This window comes from Balaenoptera ricei, chromosome 8 (genome assembly GCF_028023285.1).
Source record: "Balaenoptera ricei isolate mBalRic1 chromosome 8, mBalRic1.hap2, whole genome shotgun sequence".
Taxonomy (NCBI): domain Eukaryota; kingdom Metazoa; phylum Chordata; class Mammalia; order Artiodactyla; family Balaenopteridae; genus Balaenoptera; species Balaenoptera ricei.
In genome coordinates this window covers 97,675,886-97,687,843 of record NC_082646.1, presented here as the reverse complement: position 1 = coordinate 97,687,843, position 11,958 = coordinate 97,675,886, and the positions used below count along the sequence as shown (strand labels likewise).

The window sequence follows — 11,958 nt, the reverse complement described above, 5'->3', positions numbered from 1 at the left end:
GCGACTCAGTGTATGGCTATGAGAGGCCTTCTGTTTTTCCTGGAGAGTATCTAGATCTAATCAGGAAGCATACAGATTCCTTTGGAGGTTTGGGGACACAACTTCTCTAAGAGTGTTTGTAGTCTGGGGCTCTTCCTCTGCTGGATGTACATGGCACCAGATACTCCTCCTGGCTACGTATCTTCCCAGACATGAGGAGGAGACTGGAGTTGAAGCCAGAAGATAGAGTTAAATACACACAAAAAGAAAGAGAGTTCCATAACCAATATTTAAGACATAGTAGGAAATGGAATAAAAAATAATTTTAATCATATCAAAAAGCCAAACCAAAGAGAGAGAGTTCATGGAACTTATAGGTCCCATCTCGGCAGCCGGTGCTCTTCTCTGGATGAGGCCAGTGCCCCGTTGTCCCAAGGCATCAAATGTCACTAAGATGTTTGGATTTTGCACCAAATTCTGGGCATGGCTTTTCCTCTGAAGAACTCACTGATTTGAAATAACGAAAAGTGAGAAACAGGTAGCTCTTACATGATTCTCCAAAGCTGAAATGGGCTGGAGGTTTCTCAGCTGTCTTACAGCCAGTGAAGTTTCCTCTTAGACCTTGTATTGAGCTACAAACAAAGGACGCCTGAGCTGGCCTTACCCCTGGAGCCTGCCCAAGGCTTCCATCTGGAGTTTTCAGAGAGAAGCCATCGAGAGCATCAGAGGATGCACGAGGCACTCAGATGTCCTCCCTGGGCTCTTGCTCTCGGGGAAGCAGGTTGGGCAGGGATGTGCCAATCTCCCACTCTGAAATCTGGGCGTCAGAGTGCTGGGGGGACGTGTTCTCTTCCTCCGCCCGGGATTAGTGTTCAGACCTCCACCAGCAGCACATTTCATAAGCTGCCGATGTTGGGGAAGCTCTTCAGTTTCTCAGGAAAGTCATCCTTGTACAGGACGGGGTCGGCTCGGTGCTCCACCACCTTAAGAGGCATTGTCCCAAAGACAGAAGCAAACTTGTTGATGCACTCAGACCTGTGGGGTTTGGGGAGGGCAGTGGAGCAGATGAGAGGGACAGGGGGTGGGGAAAAGAGAAACCGTTGCTGAGAGATGAGAGCAAAATATCAACACACAGTCTTCAACATCTACGAGAGCAACGCAAGGATCCCCAGCACGCTCCCAGGGTCTTAACACGGGTGGGAGGGTGAGGATACAGGAAGTGATCTGGGGGCACTTCAACTACTAGTTCAGCGGGAGAAGGGGAGCCAGGGATGCTGTTTGGAGGCCAGGGGCCTGCAGAGGTCAGAATATCTTTTCCCCTCCCCCTCAAATTCCAGTCATTCTTCCAGCTCCGTGGAAGCGGGCCTCAAACCAAGGTGGATTAGCTGCCAACAATCCTTAACCCCATCCTTGCCAGCTAAAGAGAAGACAAAGGGTGGAAAGGCAAAAGGCACTTGGACCTGAGCTTCAGCCCACTCAGGTTTAAAAGGGAGAAGGGAAGATCTTACACATGGAGCGATGGAAGGCAGGAGGAGGCAATGGGGCACTGAACCTCAGTTTCAAAGGACAAACACTTCAGTCATTCAACCCACATCTACTGCGGGCCTGTGAGTGGCAATCTCTGGGAATTATGGGTCAACTTCCATAAGCTCTTCCATGAAAGCTGAAGTTCACATAGGACAGCTTTCATAATTTTAGCCACTCCTGTGTTAGAACTGGCAGCAAGAAAGCAACAAGCAACTTAGCACTGCTGGGGGAGGAGGCGGTTCAGCCACCCCCCCCCCCCCAGCACCGCCCCCAGCCTGGTGGGCAGCCCCCTCAGAGGGGAGCAAGTCAGACACGCTGGCGGGAAAGGGTTCTGGTCAATCAGGCCAACTGAGTGTGACAGCCGGCTAATGAGGACACTTCGGCATCAGACCCAAGGGGGAAAACAAGCCCGTAAAAACCACTTTCGAAGCTAAGGGGACCTCAAGGATGGATTTCAGAGAGGTCAGTATTTCTCTCTCCTCAGTCAGGCCCACGGCACCTGAGAACGGGTTACCAGGTAGGGGCTGAATTTCAAGACACAGACCAGAAGGCTCTTCTGTCCTCAGAGATACTGTAAGCCTTGTTTCAACTTATTTTAATCAATAGCTTTTATTTGAGTCCTTTGAGCTTTAGCAAGAAACCAATAAACAAAGAAGCCAGTTACTATCAATTCTTTTCTCTTGCTTATTCTCTTGGTCAAAACGTGTTACTATTTCATTTTGAGCTCTTCCAGCTAATAAGATCACTGTGTCCATGACCACAAATCAACAGCAATTAACATTTATTCTATGCTCCAGGCTGTGTTACAAGTGCTTGACATGTATTAGTAACTCAATTCACCCTCACAACAACCCTACGAGGCAGGTCTACTATCCTTCCCACTGTACACTGGGAAGTCAGAGACACATCACAGAGAGGCTAAGAGACAGGACCAAAGGCCAAATAACTAGTAAGAGGCAGAACCAAACCCAGGCATTCTGGCTGCTGAGGCTAAAGTCTTCATTATGAGATGATACACATTTATTTATTAACGTAATTCTAGGGTCTAAAGGGAGGAGCTGGAAATTAACAACCGCTGAGCACCTATGACGTGTCAGCTAATTTACATACATGATCCCAATGATTCCTTTAAGGATCCCCCTCCGTATGGCCAAGGATTGGTGTATAGTAGCTTCCTGTTATGGTTTGAGAAATTCAGGCTAAGAGAGGCTAAGGGACTGCCCAAGGACCCCGAGCTGGAAAGTGGTGGAGCTGGGTTTCAAACCCAGTCTTGTGCTGGCAATAGAGCCCTTGCTCTTTCTATCAGACTCTACAATAACCCACAGGTCACTGAGTTTCCCTCCTGTTGGCAGTCTTTTGAGACTCAGGAGGTCATAGTCCCAGGTACCAAATTGACAGGAAACTGGGGAAAAGACCGAGGGGTTTTAACAAAATGGTATGAAGCAAGCACTGGACAACAGCTTTTCTCTCCTTAAATCATGAGGTCAAGGCAGTGGCAGACTAAGTCAAATTTCCCCAAGGTCTTACTTTTGACAGTTGTTCTGCCTATAAACATGTACCGATTCTTCTAGTTTCCAGTTATTCTGCTTGTAGATGCTGGCCAGCAAAGCCCAGCCGTGCCCAGCAGAGGTGCCAGCGAGCATGTATTAAAGAAGAATCATGGTTCTTGGCAGAGGATAGGGGCTCTAGGGCCCCCTGGAGAGCACTGAGGACAATGTCTCCTCTGTAACTAGACCTGCCAACAGGGCCGGGCCACAGGCAAGAGGCCACTGGGGCTCAGGCCAGCTTGACTTGTTGACAGCTGCCCCGGCTAACCCAGTTTAGTGAGTCCTTCTTTCTCTCCACACAGCCTGCCCTGGAGAAGTGGCTGCTCATGCTGAACGGTAAAGGTCCTTAACTCTCCTGACAGGTATTGACTGTGTTTCCTACTTTCTTTTCATGCAGGGGATCTGGGTTGGGCAACAGGTTAGGGCAGATTAAGAGTTTGGCTGATTGCTGGTGGCCCACCTGAGTTGTTCTGTCAGGGGTCCAGCTACCATGTCAGTAACTGTTCCCCTGGGTTGGTTTTCTAATCAAGTACAGACAGGCTAAGAACTGCCAATGTCTATCTCCAAAGTGCTGGAAGTGTCTGGGGGAGAAAGGACTAACTAACTAAAACTAACTAAGTTTTCAGTTTTCCTTTCAAACACATACAATTACCTAAAGTAACCAGGAGCCTTCAGGATCAGTGCTGGGGAAATTGGAAAGCGAACTAACCTCGCCAGGCCCCGTGCTACAGGTTTTCATGTATTATTACTCCTTTCATCCCCAGCATATAACACACTGTTTGGTACAAAGATGCTCAGTAAATATTTGTTGAACCCCTGAATGCAACATGATAGATATATCTATTTTAAGAAATGAAAAGATTGGAAATTCAGGATAAGGTAAGTCAATTTCCTTAAGTTGGACAGCCAATAAGTGGCTAATTCATAATCTGAACAAAGACTGGCCTGAATCAAAACACAATGTTTGTTTCTTAAATCAACACCGTCTGTCTGCTGTACTGTCTTGACCTGGGTAAAGCTATTGGCCAAAACGAACAGTCACAAATTCTTCTGCTTCTTAAAGAACTAACAGCAGGTCCTGGAAATGGATGCTGTGTAGTAAAAGCCATTCTCCTCCACTACTGAGATTTCTGATCCCAGACCCCAAATATAAGGATAAACAAGCTTACTGAACCACAAAACTCAACACAAGGTCATAACATGCAGAGTGGTTAACTCCTTTCACCGTTTTGTGCAAAAATGTGGATTCTGCAAAGGCAACTATTTAAAAAATAAAACAAATGAACAATTCTGCAGTTGTAACTCCATCTCTTGGTCTACCCAACAGGGCTTAAATCATGTCTTCCTCCCTCCCAATCTAAGTGCCTTATTTAGTAATTCAGTCATTCATCCGAATAGTTTTGCTCTCAGTTTCTAATTAATTTCAAGATTGATTTCCTTCTGTTCCCTATCACATGTCTCAAAAGGGGAGCCTACATTCACTGACTCTACTTCCTCACTACCAGCTCACACTCTTTAGCCCCATCAGCCTATGACATCATTTTTTCCGAAGTCACCAATGACCATTTAATTCCAAGACGGTTTCCTAGTCTGCATGTTCCTCGCTTCTCCCTGCTGCCGAGCACTGGAGACCCTGGCTCTCTCCTGGCCTCACCAGTGGCTGCTTCTCTCTTTTCAGTTACTCTTTCTGTCTCCTAAGTGTCCGAATTTCTCAAGATTCTGCCCTTGGCTTTTCTTCAATCAACTGCCATCTCTGGACAGATGTCTTCCAGATCTCCATCTTTGTTTTAATCTTTTTTCTAAAGTTCTAGTTCCATATTTCCAACTGCTTGCCCTGTATCTACACCTGCATATACAGAGGGCAAGACCCAAAACTCACCCGCCTGATTGCTCTCCAACTTCACACACGATTACATCTCCTGGCCTCATTAATTATACTGTTAGGTCCAACATTCATCCCCTTCCCTCCCCTAACTGGTGTCCCTCCTAATTATATTTACACTGTTAAAGGTACTACCTTTCTTCCTGACTGTCTTGATCAACTGCTTCTCCATAACCTCCCCATACCTATTCAGTTGGAAATCAAGTGCCAGCTTTTTTCCTTTGGGGGGAAAAAAAATCCCTTGCAATTTAATTCATCCCTTCTTCTCCACACTTAACTTAGTTTAAGCCTTCTAACCGTTCTTCTTTCTTCTGTCTCTTCACCTTCATTCTGTTCTATGCACCACTTCTAAATCAGCCTCAAAACAACACTTTGATCAAGCTACTTCCCTATTCAAAAACTTTCTATGGCTTACCAGAGCCTGGAGAAAAAAGCTCAACTCCTTAATTGGGCATCCAGGGCTCTCTGCAGTTTGGCACTAACGGGCCAGAATGCTATGCTCTTGCCAAAATGGATATCTTGACTGCTTGCCAAATGTACCTTGGACCATCCAGTTTCCCTGCCGAGGATCTCCTCTTCTTGCCCAGAGTTGCATCGGTTGGAATCCTAGTGACCTTTGAAGGCTCACTTCAAGTGCCACCTCTTACAAAATTATTCCTAATAATTGACCTAGCAAGAAGTCACTTCTCTTTCCTGCGATCAGGTATAACATTTTGAGCTTTCCTTATGACACTTACCACATATAGCTTTGGATTAAGTTTTACACACACACACACACACACACACACACGTATTAAGTATACATACATACACGTGTACCTGTTATTGTTAATTATAAACTCTGATAAAATCAAGCCTACCAACATCTGGGCAGTTGCCTATTCTATTTTCAAAAGCCTCTTCCCACGAGGAAGCTTCCACATTTCCCATAGTTACTTCCTTCAGTGTTTAATAATAATTATATCTAACTTAAATCTTTCCCACTGCATTTGTTATGATCTCAGTGGTGTTACAGAGGAGTTGTTTAGCTTTAGCATGAACTTTAAGGTCATTATTAGGTCAACTTTTCTCCATACAATTCCTTTCTTGGACCCCATAACCCCACCATTTTAACTCAGCCCAATCAATAACTAATTGCTTAATGCTATGAAATTCTTCTCAGCACAGAATGGGGGTAGGTTTAAGTAACAACTTCATGTGCTCTAATAGAACTATAATCGGGGTCTCTTCCAAATGAGCTATGACAGTTAATGTCACTGTCCTCGACTGGGTGATACTTGATACCAGTGACAGATATTTCCAAAATCACAATAATATGTTATTTCATATTGATGGTTGGTAAAAGTCATGTCATTTGGGTAAGACATTTATATACGAAAGAGATAAAGAGATTATTTAGAGAGTAAGAGTAAGAAGTAAGAGTAAGAAGGAGTAAAGCATTATAGAAGAATCCAGGCCAAGTGAAACAACTCGCTGTACAAAAAAATCCTCCAGGCTCGAAGGACTTTGATATAGCTGACAGATTTCAGAAATGAATGCCACAAGCAGAGGCAGATTTCAGAAATGAATGCTGCAAGCAGATGCATATGAGACCTGTGGAAACTTGAACTAGATATCTCTTTCTAATGTCTTTCTCATGACATTCTCTGAATGCATTCTGGTCCCTTGACAATAGTGTTACTGGCTGTCAGATCTTGCTGTCTTGTGTAAGGGGCTGCCTTGTGGAAGAATTAGGTTTGATTCAGGAGATTCGAAGCTTGGGGACCTTTGGGATACAAGTGAGAACTATTAGGTCTACTCTAAGATTATAAAGGTCTTAAGGGAAGACAGGCATCTCCCACTTCTTTTATACTCACCTACAAGGCCCTGTATTACATCCACACAAAGGTGTGCTTATTGACTGACTGAATCAATATAAAGGGAGTATTTCAGAGCTGCCCTGCTTCTCTCTCTGTAATGTAAAGAGCTGTGCTTTCAATTCTGTTCTTGGTAGGTGTTTCAGTTGTGTCAGCAAAGGTAATTTGTCTCTAGTGGGTTTAGTTTAATTCTTTCTAATCAAACTTTCACTGTAACGTGGAGATATTACCCTGGAAAACAATCCAGTATTTCTTTGGAATTAACTCGCTTCCACTCGAATGACTGTGGATAGTTAACTGCCTAGCCCACGCGGAGAATCTGGCTTCTGGAGCTTAAGGCCGGCTATATTTTTAAGACCCTTCCAGCCATTACAAATTGAGTGAGTAGCATTCCAAATTAATTCTTTGGGTGACCTGGGCTTGAACTAACCCAATTCCCACGTGCAAAAGGAGGTGACTATGGCTACCAGCTGCTGTCCTTATATCTGCAACAAAGTCCCATAAACAGGCCCAAGGCAGGAAATGGGGATCAGAGACTAGGGCAGACTTTTGGTTAGAGGCTCACTCACCTCTCCACCATGTGCGTCTGGTCTAGCGAAAGCCCATCGATGGCCGTGCACTCAGGACACTTGAATTTCTTTCGTGGTGTTACCTGCCAGAAGAGCGCAAAAATATACCTGGCTGTCAGTGCCACGGACAATAAAATCATGTTTGTGACACCACTCTGCACACTTCTGTTCTATAAGCTGAGATGCCCACTCCCACTCCATGCACACATGCACACACACATGCCTCACTATTCCTCCATTCAGTTCTGTCTGGCTCGGCCAACAGCAGAACTCACAAGGGCCCAATAAAAAAGGCTTGGAGGGCTTTTGCCTTCTGTAACTGGAAAGAAGTGGTGATGACAAGCTCCTTAATTCCTGTTTAATGACTGTTTTCTCACTGCCAAGGTCCTTGTATAAACACCATTTGTTCTTGCAGCCATAAGGGCGATGAAATACAGCTTCCCATAACTTTCACCGTAACCTTAGTTCCAATAGGCGCTCATTCTCCTTCTTCCAGCTAATGGCAAATGCTATGAGCAGCACCATGCTCTTGAAAATGCCAGGTTATTTTGCAATCCCGTTGAGTCAGGGAAAAGAATCCAATGGTCCTTTGCCCTCTGAATCCTTTTCCCTGACTCTCCCCACCACCCTCCCATACATTAAACTTCTAATTTTTTTTTAGCAAACTCAGGGGAGGCTGCTACCCTAACCTAGTGAAGATAAGTAACCAGCAGAGGGATGGGAGGGGGAAAAAAGCTAGATAACTAAGACCAGGCTAAGAAGCATACAGACCCGAGGAATTACTGTCCAGAGTAAGCAGGCACAGCTAAGAGCATCTTGAAGCATGTCAAAAAGCAAATTTGGAAATAAGGGGAGTTCCTTTAAAACTAGTTTTGCAATTTACATTCTTTAATTTTCCCTGCAGTGAGCTGTTCATTGAGTTATTTAGAGAGCTGGGGGGTAGGGTAAAGATTGGGTCAAGTCTGAACACATAGTGACTTTTCCTCTTTCCTTAGTCACTTTGGTTTAATCTAGCTTGTCTCATCAATTAATAGCATGAGGAATCATTTGGGGATGCCATACCATGCGTCCAACATAAGCTTCCAGTACAGGAATCTGGCCTAGAAGCATTGCCCATTTTCACATATGGAATTCGAATCCAGAAGGAAAGAAAGGTCAAGACGATTCCACTGTTATACAGAAGTGTACTCTCCCTGCATTTCTAGGGATCTGATTTGAGCAAGATCTACATTTCAGGAACAGACATCTATTACACATACAAAGATCCCCATGTGATCTCAGCTTTTAATATGTTACAGGAAAGGTACTGTTACAAACTGGTAATCGCTATCTTAAAATAATGTTTAGGACAACTACAGTTATAATTGTACAAAGTGTACTATCTTCTCAGCATCTATTAAAAAAAAATCAGCTACCTTAAGAAAGATGTAAAAAAAAAAAAAAGTAAAAAAGAAAAAGAAAGATGTAAACTGCATTCTTTAACTAAAAGAACTAGTTTCCAAGTCATGTTTGAGAATAAAATTATATTTTTTAAAAAACACGATTTGTAGATTGACCGCCACAGCCTTTATCTCTGATACTGGAGGTTACAAACTATAACTAAAAAAACTGTATATTCAGACTATACTGCAAAGCTACAGTAATCAAGACAGTATGGTACTGGCACAAAAACAGAAATATAGATCAATGGAACAGGACAGAAAGCCCAGAGACAAACCCACGCACATATGGTCACATGATCTTTGACAAAGAGGGCAAGAGTATACAATGGAGAAAAGACATCCTCTTCAATGAGTGGTGCTGGGAAAACTGGACAGCTACATGTAAAAGAATGAAATTAGAACACTCCCTAACACCATACACAAAAATAAACTCAAAATGGATTAAAGACCTAAATGTAAAGCCAGACACTATAAAACTCTTAGAGGAAAACATAGGCAGAACACTCTATGACATAAATCACAGCAAGATCCTTTTTGACCCACCTCCTAGAGAAATGGAAATAAAAACAAAAATAAACAAATGGGACCTAATGAAACTTAAAAGCTTTTGCACAGCAAAGGAAACCATAAACAAGATGAAAAGACAACCCTCAGAATGGGAGAAAATATTTGCAAACAAAGCAACAGACAAAGGATTAATCTCCAAAATATACAAGCAGTTCATGCAGCTCAATATCAAAAAAACAAACAACCCAATCCAAAAATGGGCAGAAGACCAAATAGACATTTCTCCAAAGAAGACATACAGACGGCCAACAAACACATGAAAAGATGCTCAACATCACTAATCATTAGAGAAATGCAAATCAAAACCACAATGAGGTATCACCTCATGCCAGTCAGAATGGCCATCATCAAAAGATCTAGAAACAGTAAATGCTGGAGAGGGTGTGGAGAAAAGGGAACCCTCCTGCACTGTTGGTGGGAATGTAAATTGATACAGCCACTATGGAGAACAGTATGGAGGTTCCTTAAAAAACTGAAAACAGAACTACCATACGACCCAGCAATCCCACTACTGGGCATATACCCTGAGAAAATCATAATTCAAAAAGGTACAGGTACCACAATGTTCATTGCAGCACTATTTTCAATAGCCAGGACATGGAAGCAACCTAAATGTTCATTGACAGATGAATGGATAAAGAAGATGTGGCACATATATACAATGGAATATTACTCAGCTATAGAAAGGAATGAAACTGAGTTATTTGTAGTGAGGTGGATGGACCTACAGTCTGTCATACAGAGTGAAGTAAGTCAGAAAGAGAAAAACAAATACCGGATGCTAACACATATATATGGAATCTAAAAAAAAATGATATGGATGAACCTAGTAGCAGGGCAGGAATAAAGACACAGACATAGAGAACGGACTTGAGGACACAAGGGGGGAAGGGGAAGCTGGGATGAAGTGAGAGAGTAGCATTGACATATATACACTACCAAATGTAAAATAGATAGCTAGTGGGAAGCTGCTGCAGAGCACAGGGAGATCAGCTCGATGCTCTGTGATCACCTAGAGGGGTGGGATAGGGAGGGTGGGAGGGAGGCTCAAGAGGGAGGAGATATGGGGATACATGTATACATATAGCTGATTCACTTTGTTGTACAGCAGAAACTAACACAACATTTTAAAGCAATTATACTTCAGTAAAGATGTGAAAACAAAAAGAAAAAAAAAAAAAACGTATAAAAAATGTTTAAATCATCAAAGCCTAGCTTCAATTTCACAGTATGACAGCATCAATCATAGAATCTTAAAGCTAAAAGGGAGCTTAAAGTTCATCTATTCCAAGGCTTCATTTATAGTTATGAAAACTTCTGAGACTCAGAGAACCAGAAGCATGCCCCAGATCGCAAAGTAAGTTAGGGGCAGAGCTGGCCAAGGATGCCTCCTACCTTGATAACAGCTTTCCCTGTGACGTTAGCCACCAGGAAATTCATGGCAATATCTTCACAGTTCATATGAGCATCCACCCAGTTCTTGATGTCCCCAGGCATCTTGTAGGTGTACAGGTAATTAAAATACTGCCAGATGAGACAGAAAAGAAGACACATTCAAATAGCAGTTCCCTGTGATTGATACACAAAGGGCAACTGAGCCATGGCAGGGGGACAAGCTTTCTCTCATAAGATTAGTCACAAGCCTGGATCAATAGAAAGGGCAAAGGAAGTATTAGAATGGTTATTGGTCAGGTGACCAAGTATCTTTAACACTGTCATTCTTTAAAAAATCACTTATTGTAAGCAGAGGTGTGTATGGTGTGAAGCCCTTGTAAGATGTAGGCCCTTTGGACTGATTAATATATCATATGTTTAATAAATATTGTTCAGAAACACACTACATACTGATCTTCACTAAATCCTTCCCCCGAGTCACAATGTTCAACCCTGTTTTCCACATTCTTTCTATAGACTGCAGATAGAAACAGATATATTAATGGTGGATTGACATTGCAGACATGTCCTTTTTAAAGTAAAACAAAACGAGGCAATTCTGAAACTACATAACCTATATGTATGAAATAGTACAGAAATTTGTGGGCTAAAACAAGGTATTTATCAGTCTACCACAAACCCCAAGAATTATAAACCTTAATTATTTATTTATTCTTTGCTAAGAACAAAAACTCATTTCTGGATCTAGAGCCCTGAAAAATATGAGGGCAGCATTGCTGAGATAACAACAAGCAATCAATATAAATACAGCGAAGTCAAATTAACTGTGCTGAGCTGCACAGATCTTTTTCCTGACATCAGTTCCTTATGCCACTGCTGACAATTGACAAGTTATTACTGTTTAATTAAGCTGCACACTTCCAGGGAGCACTCCACCATCAAACAGAATATTCTAAAGTCCAATGCATACCCTTCAATCTCTCCCTTTAATAAAAAAAAGAGTCAAAAACATAGTGACAATTGTAAGAGAAGAAATACAAAAGGCTAAAATATACACAAAAGGAATTTCAACCTCAATAGTTATCAAATCAAAGTGAAATCGATAAGATCCACTTTCACTTAGCAAAATAGCTAAGTTTGATTTTTTTTAAAATGTTTTTCATGCAAGGGAGGGTATGGTAAGATACTTTTGTA

The 11,958-nt window shown here is 42.5% G+C and overlaps 1 protein-coding gene across 4 annotated transcripts in view; it reads right to left on the bottom strand.

Annotated features, from left to right (window-relative positions):
- Nucleotides 1-287: 287 nt before the first annotated feature.
- The window catches only part of EXT2 (exostosin glycosyltransferase 2), a 134,313-nt gene continuing 122,642 nt past the window's right edge, over nt 288-11,958 (bottom strand). For all 4 annotated transcript variants that reach the window (XM_059931428.1, XM_059931425.1, XM_059931427.1 and 1 more), the window contains 3 exons: nt 10,765-10,893; nt 7,361-7,443; nt 288-1,014 (listed from right to left, as the gene is read on the bottom strand). In XM_059931428.1, the coding sequence (XP_059787411.1) occupies nt 876-1,014; nt 7,361-7,443; nt 10,765-10,893 (351 nt within the window). In that variant the 3' untranslated portion in view covers nt 288-875. The remainder of the gene's footprint in view (nt 1,015-7,360; nt 7,444-10,764; nt 10,894-11,958) is intronic.